This window comes from Mizuhopecten yessoensis, unplaced genomic scaffold (genome assembly GCF_002113885.1).
Source record: "Mizuhopecten yessoensis strain PY_sf001 unplaced genomic scaffold, ASM211388v2 scaffold11145, whole genome shotgun sequence".
In the NCBI taxonomy this organism is placed as follows: domain Eukaryota; kingdom Metazoa; phylum Mollusca; class Bivalvia; order Pectinida; family Pectinidae; genus Mizuhopecten; species Mizuhopecten yessoensis.
The window spans coordinates 3,180,156-3,206,085 of record NW_018408902.1 but is presented as its reverse complement, the minus strand read 5'-3'; the positions used below and the strand labels follow the sequence as shown (position 1 = coordinate 3,206,085).

Below are 25,930 nucleotides of genomic sequence, written 5' to 3'. Positions count from 1 at the left end.
CTCCAGCAGGTCCAAGGGAGGTACTGCTACAGGTGATAGGCACCCTTTATTGAGATAGTATATTGCTTTCAAGTTAGACTTGAGTGCCAACAAGCTTTGTGTGGAGGTAAAAGGTACTGATTTATACAAAACAGCCGAGAGATAAGAAATTGTAGAAAATTACAGTGCAGGTTTATTACTGGCATATTAAAACACTTAATGATGAAATGTGTCATTTATATATAGGTCTACACTTTATTTTTTAGCCCACCATCTGATCTTGTTACAAACTGTTCTGGACTGTTTAAAGCTTAGGACAATACATGTTAATTTGTGTACCCAATCTTAAGGATCCCAGTTCCATTACCATAGACTATTTAAGATACTGTACCTAATGGGATATTTTGGAGTATAGCCAGCATTTGACATTTATGGATAAAACTTTACTTGCTGTATACATAATCTAAAACCAAATGAAAAGAAAATTTGTTCAATTGAAAACACAAGTGTGCTATTGAAAGAGCGAAAACTGAAGCCTTCAAAAAACTCCAATAAATTGTTTGTGTCAAGTGTCCTCATTAACTGCATCGTAATTATAATTAGTAATCAGAGTCATCTTCCTTCTCAAGTATTTGACCTTGAACAACTTTATGCACCTCTCAGCTCCTGGTACAGATGTACACCCTACTTCAGGTTATATAGAGGTGTCCTAACGAGTGGTGGTTGGTTATCATGTTTATCTAACACGAGTGAGTTAATTTTTCAATTTGTATAAAGACACGAGGTTTACTAAGTGTCTTTTGCAATTTGCATATTAACTAACAAGAGTTAGGTAACATGGGCCCACTTGTATATACAACATCTCAACTCTTGAGATTTCCTCAAGTCTAAGATTTCCCATAGACAATACATTGCTTGAGATTTTCCTTAACTTTGAGATGTTTTATACAAGCTTAAGTGGGCCATGGTAATTAACCATCACAAGTTTGGTGACCTTTTCTTCCCAAAATCTTCAGATATGATATCTAGAAAACCATACTTTTCCTTTGGGAATATATTATTCCTGTTTCCGATCTGGAAAACATTTGCCATAAGCTATGATGTCACAATGGAAGATGACGTCGCAAGGCATTGTAACTTGACGTCATAATTAGAAGATTGACCAATGAAATCACATCCAGGGTGTTACCCTCTAGTGGGTAACCAAAAATGTCCGTTTTTAGTATCCTAACTTTGTAATGATTAATAAAATCGTACATTACTGCAATGTCTGCCTTATGATAACATTGGTAGGTTTCTCTTCTATATTATCAAATAGGATAAACAACACGAATACAAAAATTGTATTTCCCAGCGACATAGGCACTGACCGATGAACTCAGAAAGAACAGGAAAATAATCCGAAAGTATTAGAAGTAGAAAAAATCCAAGATGCGCACACTAACTGTCAAATTTCTATTATTATAAGTTCAAATGCTGAGAAACACTTAAATGTTCGTCAAAATTGTCTTTAACATAACCATCCTTCACGGTCTCCGATCGCCACCTCCCATGCCGTTTAAACAACCTGTCCGGAATACCACTATTAGCTGCGGCTGAAGCCCCACCTGACCGAAAACTGTGTAATCCAAACGTTTGAGGTCGAATACAAAACCTGAAAAAGTCTCAATAAAATGTTCCCTGAATCGCGAATAGGACATCGGTTTATTAGACTTCCTTAACACATACTTATCACCTTTTCTCGTAACATTACGAAGAAAAACGTATTCCTCGGAATCATCACTAATCTCAGACAATTTTGCATAAATTTCAGAATGACACACTGAGCACAAACGCGACTCCGTCCTGCTCACAAGAATCCATGCGTCATCTCTGTATACGTCTTTTTTCGACTATTCCACGAAAATATTTAAATGTGTTGTGCGTATCTGGACATCAGACCTCCGTAAAGCTAACACCTCTGCACTCCTCATAAAACCTGAGTATGCAAACAAACACATTGTTAAAATTCTTTGAATATATACATTATTTTTATCAAACAATTTATCATATACGTTATTCAAAATCGACACTGTGATTGGTTCCTTCCTCCTAATAGGTTTCGCTAACAATCGTTTAGCTCCCTCAAAATCATTTCTCACTAATAAAGAATCTGTGGGCGATGTTTTACCTACAATATCGTGTACCCATTAAATACCGTATAACGCAACTGTTATACTACCAACATTACCGTTATTTCTAACCAAATAGGATAAATATATACATAACATAAACGGTTTTGTCGGAAAGATATCATGCTCCTCAAGACCATTTTGACTCGCCCATTTTTTCCATCGCAAAAAAACATGACAATATTTCCTAATGGTACTGTCTGCCCGACACCCCTGTAACAATTGTGAAACCATAAACGCAAAGTCTTTGAGCTGATCTGGCACCATATAGTACTCATCTTTCAATGCATGTGTCACTAAACGTAAAAATCAGAAAACAAATACAATAATTATCTATCAGAACACAAACTGCACAAGCTCAACAACAACGTTTTAATTTCAAACTCAACATATCGTACAACCATCTTATATGCATGGCATGTGATATTTAATCCTGTTTTTCTTATAAAACAGCTTTCGTTGAAAATCCTGATTTAACAGCAATCAACAGTTATCATAACTGCTAATCATCTGAAACCGTGGTCACCGAAAGTCGGTACAGCAGAAAATATAAACTGCTAGCCATACTAATCAATAGAAATCGTGTAAAACGATTCCCTCTCAGAAAACCGGTATTAAACATTTATTATCTGCTAATCATATTGAAAATTTTTCACCGAAAACCGGTAAAGCAGTAAATATAAACTGCTCATTTCACCAATCGTTTAACACGATTCTCTCACCAACAACTGGTATCACAATAGAATAAAATGCTAATCGCATTGCAAATTTCTCACTGAAAACCGGTATAGCAATTCTTACCCACATAACGATATGTACAAATATACTAAGTATGTACCAAACTATACAAGTAAATATATATATCTACCGAAAATCAATATGTAGCATTGGAAAGGTTAAATCGACATGTCTAAACACACCTTTCCCATATCTGGATGGTGTGTAAAAACATTTTTCTGATTGTAAAAACCTGTATTCCCACACAGGGCCAAAACCTAACCGACTTACAAAAAGGAATAGTCAGTGTGCCATACGCATTACACATTTGCATATACCTAATAACTCTCGAAATGAGGTACACTGGTAGAACAAACCAACCATTTATCCCAGTCCAACTTGCTGAAAAAGCATCAATACCTTTAGAACCTGGATTCCAATACCTAGCATAAAATGTAGATAACTTCTTATTATACCAGGAAGCAAACCAATCCACGTCAAAAGGACCCCAAATATCCTCAAACAGCTGAAAAACACTTTCAGTCACACCCCAATCGTCAACATCGACAATTTTACTGATAAAATCAGCACACACATTTTCCTCCCTGGGAACCCATTCCATTTCTAACGATATATGATATTTTCAAACATACATGTAAGCACAAAAATATCAAGTGCTATATTTTGCAAACATAATTTCATACTGCCCTTCTCTACAATCGTCACCACACCCTGGTTATCTGAAAACCATTTTATCCTGATCCCTCTCAATACATTGACAAGTGAAAACAACACTCTATATACAGCTGTCAATTCTCTATAGGTCGAACTTTGACCTGCCTCGTTCAGGCGTTCAGGGTCAACACACCATGTGCCATGCCTACAGGCGACTCTACGCAATATCAACCGTGCAACTTAAGCATCAGAATAAACTATTTTATTGCACTGTGGGGAATACTGAATTTCTCTAGAATTGATACAATTGGTGTGATTTACCCTAAATTGCATCTGAGCTACACAATTATCGTCCACAACAACTCTATCATTCCACGACTGGGCTTGGTCTTTAGCTGAGTAATGTTGCCCAATACTATACTCATGGACATAATTTGACCTACAAACCTTGCTAATGCTTTGACATGAACTGCCCTGCCACTGTAAACAACTTTCAACATATCCATAACACACGCATGTGCTTTCTCAATCCGACTCTCCGGTATACGCAAAACTCCTATAAGGTATCAATATCTACACCGAGAAAAGTTATGAATTGTACATAGATTTGTCTGCTTTGGGGACAAAACCTGACTCTATCATGTCACTTTTAACATTTGCACTATGTTCTACTAACTTCAATTTGTCAGTATTATGACACAACCCGTCATCCAAATACATCAAAATTTGTAAACCCTCACCTCTCCACTTTTTAATAAGCCATCTGGTGACTTAAGTAAAAATATACGGAGCTGTAAGACAGACCAAAGGATAACACTAAAAACTTAAAGTATACTTTCTTAGAACCAAAATCCACGAAAAACCAAGAATCTGGTATGAGGTGGATATATATCTATGTGATGATACACCGAATGTATATAAAATTTTATTAACCATCCCTGTTTCGTTATATACAATAACGCTGTCATAAATCGTCATATTTCACGGATTGTTTCCATTAATGTTTATTGACCTCCCTTAAATCCAAAATCAGACGTTTCTTACCACTACTCTGAACTGATGCGGTCAATGAATTCGTCATATATGGAGATTCTTCCCACCTCTCTATCAAGTTACGCTTTTCTAAATCGAAAATAGCCTTCTCCTCAAACTCGGCATTTTTCACTGCCGACACGTTATTTTTAAAATTCTCTTTTGTTTGGTTCTGAATGAAATGGAATTTTGTAACTGTTATAAATCGCATCTAACACAAATTCAGAACGTCCAATATTCTTCCAAAATTCAATGTTATTTTTTAATCTACTTTTTACTAAAATGTCAGCCTGTCCTTGTTCATATTCGAAAAAGTCGCTAGTGAATTCTTTTCTATCTCAGGCTCCTGTACAGTTGTTACTTGGAAACTCTGTTATATTCGTATACTTAATTATCTTTGATGACTTGAGCCTAGCTCTTTAGTCTCTATGTCCCTATGTCCCTGTCCTGGACTGCCCAGCTGACTTGTTGACGATTGGACAATCCTTCCAGAAGTGTCGGAAGTCCCCACACGAGAAACAGGCTCCCAGGTTTCCTCGTTGGCCGCGAAAAAGCTGATTCCCATCAGAATGCCGCATAGGATTAGAAACCTGACCTGGAGCTCCTGCCGCTAAACTAGGGCCTCCCCTCACTTATCCACGATGAACCTTTATCCTCCTTCAATTTCTGAATTTCTTTTGAAACATCCCTCCCATTTTGAATTTCAGACAACCTGGTGTCTAAATATGCCTTATTTTCACCTTTCTGACTCTATAATTGTTGAAAAATGTCATTTAACGTGACACCGCTGTTAGTATTCGGACCGCCGCCCTCCATCTCTGTACTGAAAACTCGAACTGAAAAATACACGTGTGCTTCTTGTTACCTGTGTCGCCTGAATGACACGTATAGGTAACAACCCAGACCTTTTGCACGTACAAATACCACCAATAGCGCCACTTATTGGTGTTTCTCATACCAAAGAGAAATTAATTACATCCTAATTCCTACCATCAACCGGTTGAAATGATATAAATAGTGAGATGATCATGCCTGATTTCAGATGTGGGTGCTACACAAGTTTCCAGTGGAGATCCAACAGTGGGTAATCGGGAACAACTTGCCCAGTGACAGCGACACACTCAGACAGTTCAGTCTGATTGAGGGCAGTGTCATCTTCCTTTACCTCATTCATACCAACCCCGGCAACACCAAGGCGACCAAGGTCAATGAAGGTCGGCTGCTCCAGATCCTGGAACAAGGTAAAAGTCAGAGAATTCAGTTTTTGATAGCAAACATTTAAAAAGGTTTGCAATCAGACAATTACTGATATTGTCCTGTAAGATTAGATAATGCACATCAAATGTATGACTTGTAAAATCATGATTAATAGTTTCGAGAGATGGAGGTCCAAAGGTCAAGGTTATGGGTAAGTATAATATTTGGTTGGTGCTCCTTCAATAACAACTTCTCATCATAATCGATTTGGATCAAAATTCATTTAATAGTCAAGTATAATAACACTTTTGATAACTTTGTATTTCTGTGGTAAAGACAAAGTCAAGGTTATACTATTTTATAGAAAACATTGTCACTCTTGTATTTTCTCTTCATTCCCTTCACAGATTATCAACACAACAAAGCACATAAAAATGTCAAAGGTCCGACAAGCCCCTCCCCTAATTCCGTTGCCGCAGGGAATCCGAACCCCACACCAGAGAGGCTCATTCTCAACCCAGCCATGGTTAATATGGCAATAAGCGAGGATGGGGTTGAAGGTCAAACATTGAGGGCAGCAAGTATTAATGAGGAGGAGGCACAACAATTATCTGATCCAGAGACCCTTAGACCAATGGAAGGGGCAAGGCCAAAGAATTCAATGGGGGAGCTTGGAAAAATCCACTTCGTACAGGATCACAAGGTGATGTACCCCAAAGTTGATTTTTAAAGGGCCGTGTGAGCTTAAGCTTATGCTGTGCAACAACTTCCATCATCCGTCGGTCCTTCCATTCATTCATTTGAGTCATTTAGAGAGCTATTGCCATCTACTGCCAACCATCATAAATTAACTCTTTTTTAAACAACTTCTTCTCAATATCTCAGTCTGTCTAGACTGTTGCACCCTTGTATGTCTAGACTCTCACAATCTCTTACTTTTAGACTTTCACACTTTTGTATGTCTAGACTCTTGCATATCTATGACCAGGTATTAAACAAAGAGTAGCCGAATCATATTGTTGGATTGATTCATCGTTTTGTACACATAGAACAGCTGTACAACACCTATAGCATATGCAAATAGATGTCAATTTCATATTTCCCAACTCATACATATTTTACACCTTTGCGAACACATGTATCACTGATCATTTGTCTGATGAAGGTGACAGGGTAAGTAGTACTGTAGTAGTTATCTAACCATCACACATAACTTACTAACCTGAAGAAAATGTTAGGAAATATTAGTTGAGCATGAATGCTAAGTTTGTTTTGAGCATAAATTGTAATTGAAAACTTAAGCCCTCTTTGCTTCACATAGAAAATATACATTTTCAAAAGCTCACAAATAAGGATTTCAATTACATGTACGTGATGCTGTTTTTGTTCAAAACAAACTTGGCATTTGTTATTCACATCGAACTGATGAATCTCATTTGGAATACTAGTTGCGTTTTGGAATTGATCACATTAACAAGATATAGCTGTCAGGACATAACCATCTTGGAATTTTTCAGTTAAAGCCTGTGATCACTTTTTCTCTTGAAGAACTAAATGGATCTTTCTGGAAGTTCTTATCTAGAACAGCTCCAGGTGGTTTTTAGTTTTGTATGTTTTATCTTAATTCATTAAAAAAATAGGTGGGCACCAAGCAGATACCTTCAAACTATTATTGCTGTTTCTCATAAAGTTAAGATATTTCTCAAATTTTTCAAGTTTATTTTTCCTGTTTCTCAATTTTTCATCTTTCATTTGAAACTTCCAACCACTGGATCAGAAGAAATTATATGACAGCCAGGAATCAGAAATCTCTCGTTTTTGTTAATAATAAGTGTTTGTGTGACCCATTGGGCTAACTGGGTGGCCATACCCAGTTGAGAGAATTTGGGTAAACATGTATCCTATATAACACAGATCCAGATCCGTTCTATGATAAGAATTCATGGCTGTCTATACAAAAAACGTCTCTTTGAAAAACAGATGTCTACTGTCAGAGTACAGCATTAGTGAAGGAAGAGATTAATATACTGGGGTGTTCATGTTTCTGGAGACTGAATTTGTAAAAAAGTCTTAAAAAGGTTTTGTCATGTTATTTATGTTATGTTAACAGAATAAGTATTTTCTATTAACATTTATAGACTCAAGAATGAGCCATATATCTTTTACAGCTGGGTGTATCTTAAAAGAAATCTTGTTTTGAAAAGTAAGTTGCAATTTTATTGATTTTTTTTTGACAGAAGGATGGTTGGACCTGTGAGGCATGCACTTTTGTAAATCAGCCGTCGCGTCCTGGATGTGAGATTTGTGCTTCCCCTCGACCTTTGGATTACAGAGTACCGGCTAATTATGTGCCAACCGATGAGGAACAAAGAAGAATACAACTGGAATCAGTAGGGGAGGAAAAAGTGAAAAAGGTCAGTTTGTAATTTTCTGTTTTTGTATTTCATCGATACTAATGTGCGATGTTTTCACTAGTGTAACAGTTGACAGTATGTGGCCCCATACTACTAGTAGTGACAACATGTAATTTCATATGTGTTACCCAAACAGTAAGTGACATATATGTAAAAATCCTTTGTGTGGCCTCATCCTAAAGTGACATATGTAAAAATCCTTTGTGTGGCCCCATCCTAAAGTGACATTTAAAAATCCTTTGTGTGTGCCCCATCCTAAAGTGACATATGTAAAAATCCTTTGTGTGGCCCCATCCTAAAGTGACATATGTTAAAATCCTTTGTGTGGCCTCATCCTAAAGTGACATATGTAAAAATCCTTTGTGTGGCCCCATCCTAAAGTGACATATGTAAAAATCCTTTGTGTGGCCCCATCCTAAAGTGACATATGTAAAAATCCTTTGTGTGGCCCCATCCTAAAGTGACATATGTAAAAATCCTTTGTGTGGCCTCATCCTAAAGTGACATATGTAAAAATCCTTTGTGTGGTCCCATCCTAAAGTGACATATGTAAAAATCCTTTGTGTGGCCCCATCCTAAAGTGACATTTAAAAATCCTTTGTGTGTGCCCCATCCTAAAGTGACATATGTAAAAATCCTTTGTGTGGCCCCATCCTAAAGTGACATATGTTAAAATCCTTTGTGTGGCCCCATCCTAAAGTGACATATGTAAAAATCCTTTGTGTGGCCCCATCCTAAAGTGACATATGTAAAAATCCTTTGTGTGGCCCCATCCTAAAGTGACATATGTAAAAATCCTTTGTGTGGCCCCATCCTAAAGTGACATTTAAAAATCCTTTGTGTGGCCCCATCCTAAAGTGACATATGTAAAAATCCTTTGTATGGCCCCATCCTAAAGTGATATATGTTAAAATCCTTTGTGTGGCCCCATCCTAAAGTAACATATGTAAAAGTCCTTTTTGTGGGCCATACTAAAGTGACATATGTAAAAATCCTTTGTGTGGCCCCATCCTGAAGAGACATATGTAAAAATCCTTTGTGTGGCCCCATCCTTAAATGACATATGTAAAAATCCTTTGTGTGGCCCCATCCTAAAGTGACATATGTTAAAATCCTTTGTGTGGCCCCATCCTAAAGTAACATATGTAAAAATCCTTTGTGTGGCCCCATCCTAAAGTGACAGATGTAAATCTCCTTTGGGTGGCCCCATTTTAAAGTAACTGATGAAAATATCAGCATTATCCTGTTTGAAGCACTGCTCTAAAGCGAGGAATGTAAGTATCCTTTGTGTTGCCCCATTCTAAAGTAACAGATATAAATATCCTGTGTGTTGGTGCATTTCTAAAGTATCAGATATAAATATTCGATGTGTGGGCCAATTGTAAAGTATCAGCTATAAATATCATAAGTATGACCCCACCATAAAGTAACAAATGTAAATATCCTGTGTTTGGGCCCATTCTGTTGTAACAAATGTAAATATCATGTGTGTGGGCCCATTCTAAAGTAACAGATGTAAATATCCAGTGTGTGGGCCTATTCTAAAGTAACAGTTGTAAATTTCCAGTGTGTGAGTCCATTCTAAAAAAATAGATGTAAATATCCTGAGTGTGGGGCCATTCTAAAGTTACAGATGTAAATATCCAGTGTGTGGGCCCATTCAGTTGTAACATATGTAAATATCCTGTGTGTGGGCCCATTCTTTTGTAACAAATGTAAATATCCAGTGTGTGGGCCCATTCTGTTGTAACAAATGTAAATATCCTGTGTAGAGTCCCATTTTCAAGTAACAAATGTAAATATCCAGTGTGTTGGCCCATTCTGTTGTAACAAATGTAAATATCCTGTGTAGAGTCCCATTTTCAAGTAACAGATGTAAATATCCAGTGTGTGGGCCCATTCTGTTGTAACAAATGTAAATATCCAGTGTGTTAAATTGGTGCATTCTGTTGTAACAGATATAAATATCCTGTTTAGAGTCCTATTTTCAAGTAACAGATGTAAATATCCAGTGTGTGTGGGCCCATTCTGTTGTAACAAATGTAAATATCCAGTGTGTTAAATTATCCTGTTTAGAGTCCTATTTTCAAGTAACAGATGTAAATATCCTGTGTGTGGGCCCATCCTAAAGTACCATATGTAAATATCCTGTGTGTGTGGGCCCATCCTTAAGTAACAGATGTAAATACCCAGTGTGTGGGCCTATTCTTAAGTAACAGATGTAAATATCATGTGTTTGGGCCCATCCTAAAGTAAAAAAAATGTAAATATCCTGTGTGTGGGCCTATTCTAAAGTAACAGATGTAAATATCCTGAATGTGGGCCCATCCTAAAGTAACAGATGTAAATATCCTGTGTGTGTGTGCCAATCCTAAAGTAACATATGTAAATATCCAGTGTGTGGGCCTATTCTTAAGTAACAGATGTAAATATCCTGAGTGTGGGCCCATCCGAAAGTAATATATGTAAATATCCTGAGTGTGGGCCCATCCTAAAGTAACATATGTAAATATCCTGTGTGTGTGGGCCCATCCTAAAGTAACAGATGTAAATATCCTGAGTGTGAGCCCATCCTAAATTAACATATATAAAAATATCCTGAGTGTGGGCCCATCCTAAATTAACAGATGTAAATATCCAGTGTGTGGGCCTATTGTAAAGTAACAGATGTAAATAATCTGTGTGTGGGCCCATTCTACAGTATTAGATGTAAATATCATGTGTTTGGGCCCATTCTAAAGTAACAGATGTAAATATCCTGTGTGTGGGCCCATTCTAAAGTAACAGATGTAAATATCCTGTGTGTGAGCCTATTCTAAAATAACAGATGTAAATATCCTGAGTGTGAGCCCATTCTAAAGTTCTAATTTGTTACAAGTTAATTATCATGTGTTTTCCCTATCCAAAATTCCAAACTAATATTAAGATATCCTGGTTTAGGTATTTCTTGTGGATTTATGCATTAAGTTTTCTTACCAGTGTATTTTATTGCTGATTATGATACAATAATCCCCGTGAAGGCTTGGTGATGGTTGAATGGCATATCACCTTTCCTAATAAAGATGCTATCTTAAATATTTATGAATTTTGACAGGAATGATGTTAAACTTTCTCGAGATAACATTATATGCTGTAATTGCATCTTGTGCTACACTTTAACTCATTCAGCTATGGAAATAAACTTGGTTTTTAGCCCACCATCATCTGATGGTGGGCTATTCAAATCACTCTGCGTCCGTGGTCTGCCGTCCATCATCCGTCCTTAAACAATTCTTGTTATCGGTATTTCCCAAGAAGTACCAGAGGGATCTTTCTCTAATTTTATATGTGGGTTCCCCTTGGTCCCTAGCTGTGCAGGGCAACTTTTGAGACTGATCGGATAAATAACATGGCCGACAGGCAGTCATCTTGGATTTTGATAATGAAAGTTCGTTATCAATATTTCTCGGGAAGTACCAGAGGGATCTTTCCTTAAATTTTATATTTATAGGTTCCCTTTGTTACCTTGTTGTGCAGCAGTACCTGAAATGGATGGTCGCCTGCTCGCCAATGGCGATTAAAATCTTGTTCGGGCGACCAAAAGTTGTCAAAAGTGATGTAGTCACTGGCCCAACAAAAATAGTTTGGGCGACTGTTGAAAAATTAATGAATAAAAGAAATTATAGTCCCTTCCAAATGAACTGGAGGGCAGTATATTTTTCAGTTGTCATTACTTCGATTTGAATCGAACTGTCCTTGATTTAGAAAATGTGATGATTTTTTTTCAGATTTTCTATATAAATACAGCCAGGGTGTCTTCTTTGAGGTGCAAGTTTTGTGTAATTCTTTGGGAAATACGTATACTAAAGACCTGAATGAAGTGGATCATGTCAGGTTTTAACTAGGGTTGAAGAATTAAAAATATAATGTTTTATTCTGTTTTAAATATTACAAACTTTGTCATGTTATATGTAAGTTAAATGTGCTGAAGCATTGTGTTAAATGCTGTGGAATTATTTCTTCCCAAAATTATTTGGGCCACCAATATTTTACTCACCCCCAATTATTTTTTTAGGCCAGCCAATGCAGGTTCCCCACTATCCTTTATTGTTCATGTTTACTTTTGAAACTGATCAGTTAAACAAAATGGCCTACCGACAGCCATCTTCGATTTTTGACATTGAAGGTTTGTTAGTACTATTTCTCAGGAATAACTTGAGGGATCTTTCTCAAATTTGATATGTAGGTTTCCCTTGATCCCTTGTTGTGCATGTTATATTTTGAGACTGATCATAAAAACAAAATGCTAAAGGAAGAACTAAACAGATCTTTCTCATATTGCAATGATCAATTCTATTTCTTTCACATTAAGTACTGTACTAGTAAATATGAGAAATGACTAACTCGCTTTGAAGGTTGGCTTTCATACACATCAGTATTAAGTTTAGATCAAAAGTTACCTCAAGGTGCATTTACTGTTAACATGACTCGATCAAACAGATTAGAGGAAAGAAGAGAAAAGATCGAACTGACAAAGAACTAATGAAGATGGTACAATGGTGGGCGCCAAGATCCCTCTGGGATCTCTTGTTTATTATAAACCAATTTTCATGATGTGTGTGTTTCATCATAGCTAAATCGAGGATTCTAAGCGAAATCTGAACAATGGAATGATTCCCATGTTGACTCTTGAAAAAAAGTACGAGTGTCAGACCTGAGCTCGTACTCCTCACTAGAAACCATTCTCATGAATTCCGTGCCCAGACAATTTTTCTTGTAGCTTGCTTAAATCAAATGACATGGTAAAAAAGGCAAGTATAAACACTAAAAATGGTGTTCTGCTTCAAGGCTCTCCCAATTTCTCCTAAAGTATTGTCAAAATGTGAAGTATTATAAATTTATCACAGGATCAAGCAATTTGGCTTGAGTACAAAATCTGAGTTTGAGCGTGAGAATGGTTTCTTGAACTCAGGCCCAGTTGTTTTTAAAGGGTAAGCGTCTTTTGTGTCATTGACAACACTCACCATATGTATATCATGGCCTAGTAACTATACAACTCCACAAATCAAGATTCTGTCTGCCTGTATATTATGGATCATGTGATAATAACAATCATGTCAGACTGTAGACTTGACACAGTTACCATTGACGTAGGAATTCCAGTTAACTCTACTTGAATAACAGGACTGTTATTTTGTTATTCTGTAAAAGGAAATAAATATTCGCATGTGGATATTTTCATGCTAATTTGCACAATGCGAAAAAACCCACAAAAATGTCTACACCGTGAAATGTTGACTTTGCAGTCATTAAAGGTGATATACTGAAATTTCAATTTTGATCAACTTTGAATACACATAAATTTGATTTGCTCATGTACAATGGGGTGTGAGGCTGGTGGACATGAGCACCCCTTTAGGCCTTAATAATGATACAGTATTTCACACTATATCATACATGATTCCGTATGTGTCTGTTTGTTCTGACTTGTTACAGGGATGTTGTCAGAATCTGTCTTTTTTCGCAGCATCCATCTTGTTAATGTCATCGCCCAGGCCATCTTCGAGGGCTGAATTGTCCGCTTTTTCAGCCGTTTCTATTGTTTTAATTGGCTCAAGTAGTATAAGGTTAGATAGAGGCTTTAAATATCAAATTTAACTCAGGGATTTTGTCTGCATTCCCTAATTTTTGCGATTGGGTACTTCCATCCCAAAGATGATATCAAATGAAAAGTTAATTGCGGGGAGATGAATTATACAATGCGTGGCTGTCCAAAGGATTGATACAGTTGAATCTTCTATATCCCACTGTTGGAAATTACACAGCTGACAAGGGTGTAAAACATTGAAATGCATATCTGTTTAAACTCGGGGAGTTTTGAAGGAAGGTCATAAAAAGTATGTTGTTTCATGAGAAGTGGAAAACCTTAGTTGCATGAACATTTTCACTCCATTAAGGCATTTTTATTTAGAAATCAAAATTTTGATAATTTTGAGACATTTTTTATTTGAACTCGTGTGAGTGTTATGACCACTTGGGCCTCGTGTTGATGTCCTAGCTACAAATATTTTACAATTCCTGTCTGCCTGTGTGTCCATCATGTTTGTTCAATTTTGAACAGCCTTTCTAGGTAATATCATTTCCATATATTTTAGCAGGGATGATTCCTATCAAAACAAGTCAACCGCTTTGAACATTTATAAAAAATAATTGATAGAATTTTACGTCTTCTATTTCAAAAGCGGATGCATACGATATATCCGCTAAGATTTCCGTATAAAACCTTTATGTGTCAATTTCTGTTGGAAAGAAGTATAAAACATCAGTAGTAGTAATGTGGACACTATACAATATGTAACCTATCTGTTGATTTATGTTTAATGGTAGAGTAACTTTACACAATGAAGGCATCAAAGTTGTCCCTTTTTAAGTGTTATATGTGAATTTGTAATTTAAAATATTTGGTTGTGTTCCCACGGTCTTCCACCAGTCTTATTTCTCCTGGGTCTCGTATATCAGAATAATAACCAATGCACTTGTATTATAATTTCTTCAGGTCAGAGGTTGGAAAATGTAAAAAAATAAATGGATGAAGGTACATTTAAAAAGATAGCTTCATGTACTTTCATCTTAAAAAGATGTCACTTTTGAACAGTTTATTTAAGTAACACAAAAATTGAAGTTTCTGAACATTTTCTTTGGGTTGTTAAGTATGGATTATGATAGATTCTTGTAACACAACCAATACGTGTTTCTATGTGATGTTGCAATGACTAATACAGTATGTACTCTGTCACCTTCATCAGACAAATGACCAGTGAAGCGTATGCACACAAAGGTGTAAAATGTGTACCTGAGTTGTCCACAAATTGATGTTGATTTGGCTACACTGTAAGTGTATGTACAATTAGTTGTTAAAAATGTATCGCAATGACTTGATTCAGCTACAATTTGTTTAGTACCTGGTCATAGATGTGCGAGAGTCTGAGCCCCCTCATCTCGATTTAGAACTGATCCTGTGCGGCATATTCAGATAGCTTCCTTTAAAAATTGAAGGTTTTTACCTTATATTTAAGCGGAAATGCTAATTTTACAAAAATATTCAAAACTCCAAATGGTCTGTTTCGTATCTCCAATAAATTTAAATAAGAGTTCCTGTTCGGCATTTTTACCTTAGAAAAGATTAGTATCATAAAGATCTATATCATATATATCTTTAATAATTTTCTGTTTTACAAAAAAAAAACATCTGACAATGAGATTGGATCCTTGGACCACTTGATTATAAAAAGCTGGGAGCATTTTGGCCTGAAATAGCAACATGTTAATGTTACGGCTCTTAATAGGGACGTCAGCATTGGTGCTCTGATAGGTAGTTCCTCACACAAAATGCAGGAAGCTTTTCTTAACTGCCCCTATCAATCATAATATTTGTACTTAATTAACACTTAAGTACAACATTACCAGTAATAATTAGATATCATCTAATGACCTTTGTTTGAATATAAAGGAAACAATAATATTTACTGTCTACACTGACATAATTCACTCAGTAATCGGTGTTCCCGTAAACTGGAGTTATCATCTCATAACCTGACCATTTAACGTGACAAGTTTCCATGACATCGACAATAATATATGCAGCTGCATGGGGCTATGCAAATTTTTCTGCAAACGAGACACAGTTTTGTGGTGTTATTATATTAACAGGTGTTTAAGGAGTTTCCACCCTTCGTAATACACATGTTTTTCTTGTCGTATTTTCGTGTCGTCATTTCCGTTTACGTATCGGGCATTCCATTACCGTCGTGTAAATTATAGTAAAATCCGGGTAAACAATAGTACACGTGCATGACGTGATATGTCAACACCCGATATCAAGACTTAACTTGGAAATGTGTAATCACACGTACTTCAGAAATAAAGCTTATGATACAAAGACATTAATTAACTCACGGGAAAACACTGACATACGATCAGACGACTTCAAGAAGGTCGTATATGAGGCGCTTGGAATGCAGACTGATGTGTTTTGTTTACCGACCTCACCTGTACGAGTCACGTGCTAACAGTAGTTCACAAGCTCTTGGTCGCTACGACTTTTGTTGTCGAGCGAGTTACGCTCTGTCAGATAAATCGGTTCACAAATGCAATTACAATAACTCTGTGAAAATAGTGGTTTGTAAAATATCAAGATCCCTATAAAATGCAAGTGCATGTGCGTGCACGTAATAACGGCATACCATGCGATAGCCTATGGTTACATATGTACCTGACATGTTAATATACCATGCGTAAGCAGGCTATGGAATGATGTCCAAAGTGTACATGATTGAGAGTAATTTTGTTCCATAAAAGAACAGTAAATTGACAAATAAATATAGTAATTTAATTTATTTCCGTCGTTTTTGGTATATTAAATAAAATAAGTGTCATTGTATAAATTCTATCCCTCTGCAAAAAGTTCCGATTATTTTCAAGGTAGACAACTCTCATCAGGATCAAAATAATTGTAAAATGTAAAATAAATTAATTATAAAGACTTTGTGTGTATTTGGTTCAATTTTTCACTCTTTTTGTATGTAACTATGTGTCCTGTTTGATTTTGGCTTGCATTTAGTAAGTTTTATCCATATAGTTTCAATAAAAAACGCTTTTTGTAACATGTTGTAGATATTTTATGATAAATAAAATATTTGTAGGGTTGATTAGCAATGTTTCTTTTCATTATTTTATTGTTGTAATAGTTTTTAACAATGCCACACGCTCAAAAAATGTGAAAGTGTTGAATTTGACAAAAATTCAAATTTTCGGTATTTTTTACAAATAAATCCCCAGTTTATCGAAATGCTTAGAATTTCATAAACTCATCTCTACATAATGACATAACCATCATGTGAAACTTTCATTTAATTCTGATGGCTAATTGCGAAAGGGTGGAGCCTCCTTAACAAGGATTATGCTTTCAGGCTGTTACTTTTATTGAACCGATCACAAGTTAATATGTTTTGAAAAAGAAACAGAATGTCCGCTGATCAGACATGACTAAAATTGATATGAACTGGTCATGCACAGAAAAAATACTGTCATTATAACAAACAGTTTTCTATTTTAAAATCTTTTCCTTATCAAAAACAGGAGAATAATTTTTCAAAACCTGTATAAAGTAGAGAAGTGAAGTATGGTTTTTGACAAGACACACAAGTGTTAAACACAATCTGCAACCTCATACTTTCTGATCAGCGCTATCTTGCAAATTGCATCTGGATATAATATTTGGTAATATATATACAATAAATGTCTTTGGAATTTTATTGAAAATGTTTCATATTTTCTGCTGATAATGTTTATATGCAGACCACTCAATTTTCACACTAATGGAAGAAGATTATGCATGACTCTTGAAGTGGATCCAAAAGTTTTCTAATTGTTATAAAAAAAAACCCAGAGAGATTAAGAAAAGAGCCACAATACTAAACTGCTGTGAAACACCCACAGTAAATAAATACACAAATATTGGCCTATGTTGTCCTGAACAAAAACCACATGTTGGGAGAAACCACAACCTTGAATTCTGAAAAAGTTAACACATATTTGGGTAAAGTAGTCATCTGGTTTTGTGTTGCATCAAAATGAGACACCTTCAGCAAACACCATTTAAAATGGAAAACAAACTGTATGTAATGTGGACCTGTGTCAGTATGTCAATACTCACATGGATGATGAAATGCTAAAACACTTGACTGAAATTTAATGTCACAGGATTTGTAAAATTTACACCTGATGAACTTTCTCAGTATTTCTCATGATAATTTTCAATAGCAGACCAGTTGGCCGTGTAGTTAGTGCCTGGACTATGTACAGAACAGTATCTCCTTGTGTATATATATATATACAGCTGTTTCCGCCTACCCAGATCTTCCTGGATTTGCTCTATGTATAAGGACTCTGTAATTCCCACTTCAGATAAAAAAAAAACACTTGACTATGAGTAATTTTAGAAAAAAAAGTAACGACATGCGGAAATTATAATCCAGATTTTTCATTTTCATCTTATACACAAATGTACTGATATATTGATATGGATATACACTTTCGGTTTCAGGCACCTTTTCAGGATATACGGTACATGTGCCAGGTATATACATTATGCAGAATATTTTTTTCTTCTCATGTTTGCAAATGCTTTATTGCCGGTAGAAAATATCAAAAAGAAAGTAAAATGTTGGGTGATAAATTGTGTTATGCAAGTGTGCGATAGTGATTTAAAAAGATTTTAAGGTCAAGGTCAAGCTAACTGTTACTAAAAATGGACTGGGGGAGGGAGAGGTGTTGATGAAGCACATGACAGGGCCCTTGCTGACCTGTCAGTGTTCTGATTGCAGAATATACAATTAAATATTCTCTATATATTAATAAAAACATGGTATGGTGTTTAAATGAAGTGTAGTTAACTTTTGGGTCAAAAGGATTCACAGTATAACAATAATTTCTTACAAAATAAGTGATCATTAGATATTATATAATAACAAATGATTCAAATACCTCCTGGTATTCGTAGCAAATTTGCTGTGTATTTTCCCCCCACACAATTATGATAATTATCCCAACAGCATAGCTGCAATTTTCTTGTTTGAAACATAGGATTCAGAAGTTGTATTATTCTTCTTATTTCCAAGTCAGCTAAAGTTAGGCAGTCCTGAGTGTTATCTCCAGCCATTACGTATCTAGATGATATCTGATAACAAGAAATTAAAGTGCTCCGGAAGACAAATCTTCAGTTGAAGGTTATGGCGGATGACAAATCTTCAGTTGAAGGTTATGGCAGATGACAAATGTTTAGTTGAAGGTTATGGCAGATGACAAATGTTCAGTTGAAGGTTATGGCGGATGACAAATGTTCAGTTGAAGGTTATGGCGGATGACAAATGTTCAATTGAAGGTTATGGCAGATGACAAATGTTCAGTTGAAGGTTATGGCAGATGACAAATGTTCAGTTGAAGGTTATGGCGGATGACAAATGTTCAGTTGAAGGTTATGGCGGATGACAAATGTTCAGTTGAAGGTTATGGCGGATGACAAATGTTCAGTTGAAGGTTATGGCAGATGACAAATGTTCAGTTGAAGGTTATGGCGGATGACAAATGTTCAGTTGAAGGTTATGGCGGATGACAAATGTTCAGTTGAAGGTTATGGCAGATGACAAATGTTCAGTTGAAGGTTATGGCGGATGACAAATGTTCAGTTGAAGGTTATGGCGGATGACAAATGTTCAGTTGAAGGTTATGGCGGATGACAAATGTTCAGTTGAAGGTTATGGCGGATGACAAATGTTCAGTTGAAGGTTATGGCGGATGACAAATGTTCAGTTGAAGGTTATGGCGGATGACAAATGTTCAGTTGAAGGTTATGGCGGATGACAAATGTTCAGTTGAAGGTTATGGCGGATGACAAATGTTCAGTTGAAGGTTATGGCGGATGACAAATGTTCAGTTGAAGGTTATGGCGGATGACAAATGTTCAGTTGAAGGTTATGGCGGATGACAAATGTTCAGTTGAAGGTTATGGCGGATGACAAATGTTCAGTTGAAGGTTATGGCGGATGACAAATGTTCAGTTGAAGGTTATGGCGGATGACAAATGTTCAGTTGAAGGTTATGGCGGATGACAAATGTTCAGTTGAAGGTTATGGCGGATGACAAATGTTCAGTTGAAGGTAATGGCGGATGACAAATGTTCAGTTGAAGGTAATGGCGGATGACAAATGTTCAGTTGAAGATTATGGCGGATGACTAATGTTCAGTTGAAGGTAATGGCGGATGACTAATGTTCAGTTGAAGATTTTGGTGGATGACAAATGTTCAGTTGAAGGTTATGGCATGTAATCATGCACTGACCCACCACACAACCACAGTAAAATGTATTTTGCTCAATGTTAGATTTGCCCTTCATATTTAATAACTATGTAAGGGACAGGACGTGACGGGGAGGGTTGGACATGGGCAACACTATATCCACCCCACCCCCCACCCCCAGCCATTTTATGGTGGGGGCATAAAAAAAGCCTGTTACGATGCATTTTACAGAATTGTAATTGTTTAAAATTTGAATGAGTTATTAGAAATTTTAAAAAACTTACAGATCTGCAGGAGTAAAACTTGTGACCTTTGCACTGCCGAGCCCCTAATCTTTACCACTGTTGTAATCGAAGAATCATGAATGGACACCAATGAGCCACAAAGTCTAACTAAATAGAAAATGAACATTGATAGATACATCATTTGACAGGGGGAGTTACTCTTGGCCAGAAGAACACTGTTTGGTAATGCTTCATCTTCAATATATAAAGGTGACACCTCTAAGTAGAACTCCTCTCCACTTACACTGAAATTTACCTTGATATCAGGCCCATACTCATGAAACCGTTCTCATGCTCAAGCATGGATTCTGTGCTCAATCTAAATTTTCCTGTAACTTCCTTAAATGATGTCAAACGATCAAAAAGTTATAGGAACAGTATTTGGCTTAAAGTCTCTTCGATATTTTTTCCAAATCATTGACAAAATAAGATTTGTTTATCAATTTATAACCAGAACGAGAAATAAGATTTGAGCACAAAATCCATACTTGAGCACGAGAACGATAAATTCATGAATACAGGCCCTCGCCTACGATCGTACTGGTCAGACTATACTGAAAGGAACGTGGTTTCTTACAGTGACAATGATGTTGTACCGTGGGAGTAATAAAGCTTTTAATAATAAGTCTAACAGCAGTAATGTGATGCATATAACAATCATGTATTGATTTTTTTTCTTTTTTTTTCTTCCAAAAATGACATTTAATTTCCAGTTTTTAGGTAAAAGATTACTGCCAGAGTTGGGGCTCTGGGTTCAGTAAACTTTACAAATATTTGTCCTCATACAAGAGGCCTTTCATTCGTCATTCTTAATATTTCATTCATTCGTTCGTTCATGTATCATATATATCATACATACATACATACATACATACATACATCATGTGTTGATCTGTTGCAGTATGAGGACCAACGCCGTGAGGAACAGTTGGTACAGAGACAGGAGAACTTTGAGCGCCTCCTGGCGGTAGAGGAGCAGCACTTGGTATCTAACACAGTCGAGTTTGACTGTCCTATCTGTTTTGACACCATAGAGCCTGGGCAGGGTTTGGTGTTGCGGGAGTGTCTCCATTCATTTTGCAGGTCAGTTAATTGTTACTGGCTTATTTTAAGTAGCGCATGTATCCTGTAATAAGCCCGAGAGGCAAACACATAGTGGACAGTCTTGACTCATAGTAGTGGGGCTAATTACAGGACAATGAAATAACATAAGTTGGCATTTCTAATGCGGTAGATATTGGCTGGCTTATTATAGCAGGCTTGGGCTTATTGACAGATAAGTACAAAGATAAATATGGTTGTACACAGCTTCCACCATCCGACTTTCTATAACAGTTTTAAACACTCTGGCATGCACCATTATGTTTGCGATGATTTCACAAAAGGTCTTTAATTAAAAGATGCTAAATCTAGTGAAAACAATACAGAAGATATTATAAACTCTTAGGTCTTATATTTCATTGTAGCATTATAAGTGGAGGATGTGTTGTCTCATTTCCAGGTTTAACATGACCATTGTGATGTTGATATGTACCCCAAATACATCATGCTCAGTGTCTAAGTATAATCTTGATAACAACTTAATTGCATTGGTTGAACATTTCAACAAAAATGGTAGACTTTCATTTTCACTTTTAAAGATGTACACTTTCCCATAATTAGGGCTCTGATCTGTCTGTTTTAATAGAAAACTGGGGGGAAAAGTCATCATTTTTTCAGCAATAAATGACAACATTGATGCTTAATATTAATGTTAACCAGGTAGAATAAGTAAAAACTGTTAAATTTGTCAAAATATGGTCCTTAATCCATAGTACACAGCCACAGGGTGGTCTAAACACAGGGTGGTCGGGTGGCACAGCTAAACACTGGGTGGTCGGGTGGCACTGCTGACAACAGGGTGGTCTAAACACAGGGTGGTCAGGTGGCACCGGTAAACACTGGGTGGTCGGGTGGCACCGGTAAACACAGGGTGGTCGGGTGGCACTGCTGACAACAGGGTGGTCTAAACACAGGGTGGTCAGGTGGCACCGGTAAACACAGGGTGGTCAGGTGGCACCGGTAAACACTGGGTGGTCGGGTGGCACAGCTAAACACAGGGTGGTCGGGTGGCACTGCTGACAACAGGGTGGTCTAAACACAGGGTGGTCGGGTGGCACCGGTAAACACAGGGTGGTCGAGTGGCACCAGTAAACACAGGGTAGTCGGGTGGCACCGGTAAACACAGGGTAGTCGGGTGGCACCAGTAAACACAGAGTGGTCGAGTGGCACCGGTTAACACTGGGTGGTCGGGTGGCACCGGTAAACACAGGGTGGTCGGGTGGCACCGGTAAACACAGGGTGGTCTAAACACAGGGTGTTCGGGTGGTTCGTTTCCCTGATAGGATGTGAAAAGGTATGACTATAGATCACCTGCCCAACCACATGTGTATTATCGGGTACTCCAGTTTCCTCCCACATTAAGACTCCCTGTGCATATAAGTTATATAACTTGTTTCATAATTGTTGTAAAATAGATTAAGTTTATATTTATATACATAGCCAAGTCAAAGACCATTAATAAAAAATGTGTATATGGAGAAATTTCACTGCATTCTAATTTTCACCTTTTTCAGCTTCCGGAATGAGGGCAAATTTATCATTATAATGAATATTACACAACGTACCATAGGTAATAATGATTACACGTGAAGGGTAAAATTAACACTTAGCCAATATTCATTTTACCTGTGAAAGGTGAACATTTGATTGAATGATAGTTTCGGAATACAGTAAACTTTTTCCATTATTTGGTGATGGCCCTTCCATATCGGAACTGTTTAGGTGTCTGTTATAGTAAAGAGTGTTTTAGATGTAGATGTACCCGAAGCCTTGTATAAATGTAGACAGTGAAATATTATTGGGCACATGATGCTTTACCGTACTATGGGATCATAGAGACTGTAAGGTCTAAAAAATATTATCCAAATGAGGGATGAAAAGGATCATGCTTAATTGGAGATAAATCAGCATAACATCTAGTCGAATATTACTGCAAGTAACTCATTGTCCTCTAATCCAGTACATTTCTATATTCTAGTACATATCCGAACTTGAATGAAGTATTTAAACATATCTTATTTGTGTGAAAAGAATAATATTTTTTTTATTCAAAACTTGAAAGTATATACCTGATAATGTATTTTGTATGAATAAAAAGGTTTTTTTCTTTTTTTTTCTTGGGTATTAACCCATATTTGAAATCTTACTGAATCTGATTTATTATTCTTACTCTGGATTCAATTGAATGTAGTGGAAGTGGACTGGGTCTATCACTAAATCTAGATCAGAGCTTCCGTCTAGAGGTCCTGGGTTTGTATCCTGCTGTGGCCGTGCATTTTTAGTCTCCTGTTACACCAATAAAATTGAGTGAAACAAATCTCAGTCAGTTAAACATGGAATACGATAAGATCTGGTGGAAGTGACTCGGCAAATTAATCCTATAGACATCAGAACTACCTGTGACTTCTATGGCAGGCTACTGATTCTGTGACTCGAACATCCGCTGGGTGACCTGTTGTCGTTGAAATCTATTTGATCAATTAATAGGCATTGACATGGAAATTTACCTGTATACACTGAAAAATTGTTTATTTCTTCTGCTAATTTACATTCATGTCAGGCACTCAGTTTTTAGCCCACCATCATCTGATGGTGGGCTATTCAAATCACCCTTCGTCAGTGGTCCGTCGTCCGTCCGTGGTCCATCGTCCACCGTCCGTCGTCCCTCCTTAAACAATTCTTGTTATCGGTATTTCTAAAGAAGTACTAGAGGGATCTTTCTCAAATTTTATATGTAGGTTCCCCTTGGTCCTTAGCTGTGCAGCAGTGCCTGAAATGGGCGGTCGCTTGCTCGCCAATGGCGGTTAAAGTCTTGCTCGAGTTACTAAAAGTTGTCAAAAGTGAGGTAGTCACTGGCCCAACAGAAATAGTTTGAGCTACTGTTGAAAAAATAATGAATAAAAGAAATTATAGTCCCTTCCACATTAACTGGGGGGGGTGGGGGGGGGGGGGCAGTACATTTTTCAGTTGTCATTACTTTGATTTGAATCGAACTGTCTGTGATTTAGAAAATGCGATGATTTTTTTCTGATTTTCTATATAAATACTGCCAGGGTGTCTTCTTTGAGGTGCAATTTTTGTGTATTTCTTTTTGGGAAGAACTGAATGGAGTGGATCATGTCAGGTTTTAACTGGGGTTGAAGAATTAAAAATATAATGTTTTATTCTGTTTTATATATTACAAACATTGTCATGTTATATGTGATTTAAATGTGCTAAAGCATTGTGTTAAATGCTGTGGAAATATTTCTTCCCAAAATTATTTGGTCCACCAATATGTCATTTGGGCCAGTGCTTCAAATTTTTTACTCGCCCAAAAAATAAATTTGGGGCCAGCCAATGCAGGTTCCCCACTATCCTTTATTGTTCATGTTTACTTTTGAAACTGATCAGTTAAACAAAATGGCCTACTGGCAGCCATCTTCGATTTTTGACATTGAAGGTTTGTTAGTACTATTTCTCAGGAATAACTTGAGGGATCTTTCTCAAATTTGATATGTTAAGGTTCCCCTTGATCCCTCTTTGTGCATGTTATATTTTGAGACTGATCATAAAAACAAAATGGCGAAAGGAAGAACTAAACAGATCTTTCTCATATTGCAATGATTGATTCTATTTCTTTCACATTAAGTACTGTACTAGTAAATATGTGAAATGACAAACTCACTTTGAAGGTTGGCTTTGATACACATTAGTATTAAGATTAGATCAAAAGTTATCTCGATCAAACAGAATAGAGGAAAGAAGAGAAAAGATCGAACTGACAAAGAACTAATGAAGATGGTACAATGGTGGGTGCCAAGATCCCTCTGGTTTGTGCTTGCATTCACATAATTCTCATTCTGATTACATCATATCCCATACATGGACATATGTAATTCTACACTTGAGGGAGGAGTATTTATGTGTTTTACCCCCCCCCCTTGGAAACTTGGTATACATTATGATCATTTTTTTTTATTTTTTATTTTTTTTGTAACTTAGAATTTTATTCAGATTTTTCAAACACATACGCATGACAAATAATGAGATACAAGTCTGTAAATTATGACAGGAAAAGATGGGTAATTGTACAGAACACTCATCTTACAGATTTCATACTACTCTACTCACTACATGTCATACATATAAACCTATTACACAGCCTTTGCCTGACTGACATTCATCATTAAACCATACACCCATTTTGCCTGTACCCATTCGTACATACAAAATACTTATGGCCATGCGATATGTTTTTATGAGAGAGAGAGAGAGAGAGAGAGAGAGAGAGAGAGAGAGAGAGAGAGAGAGAGAGAGAGAGAGAGAGAGAGAGAGAGAGAGAGAGAGAGAGAGAGAGAGAGAGAGAGAGAGAGAGAGAGAGAGAGAGAGAGAGAGAGAGAGAGAGAGAGAGAGAGAGAGAGAGAGAGAGAGAGAGAGAGAGAGAGAGAGAGAGAGAGAGAGAGAGAGAGAGAGAGAGAGAGAGAGAGAGAGAGAGAGAGAGAGAGAGAGAGAGAGAGAGAGAGAGAGAGAGAGAGAGAGAGAG

The 25,930-nt window shown here is 36.8% G+C and overlaps 1 protein-coding gene across 1 annotated transcript in view; it reads left to right on the top strand.

The window, feature by feature from the left end:
- Positions 1-25,930, top strand: part of LOC110466754 (ranBP-type and C3HC4-type zinc finger-containing protein 1-like) — a 134,552-nt gene that overhangs the window by 93,814 nt on the left and 14,808 nt on the right. Inside the window, exons 4-7 of the mRNA XM_021523481.1 lie at positions 5,617-5,815; positions 6,179-6,474; positions 8,009-8,185; positions 21,206-21,387. Of these exons, the coding sequence (XP_021379156.1) occupies positions 5,617-5,815; positions 6,179-6,474; positions 8,009-8,185; positions 21,206-21,387 (854 nt within the window). The remainder of the gene's footprint in view (positions 1-5,616; positions 5,816-6,178; positions 6,475-8,008; positions 8,186-21,205; positions 21,388-25,930) is intronic.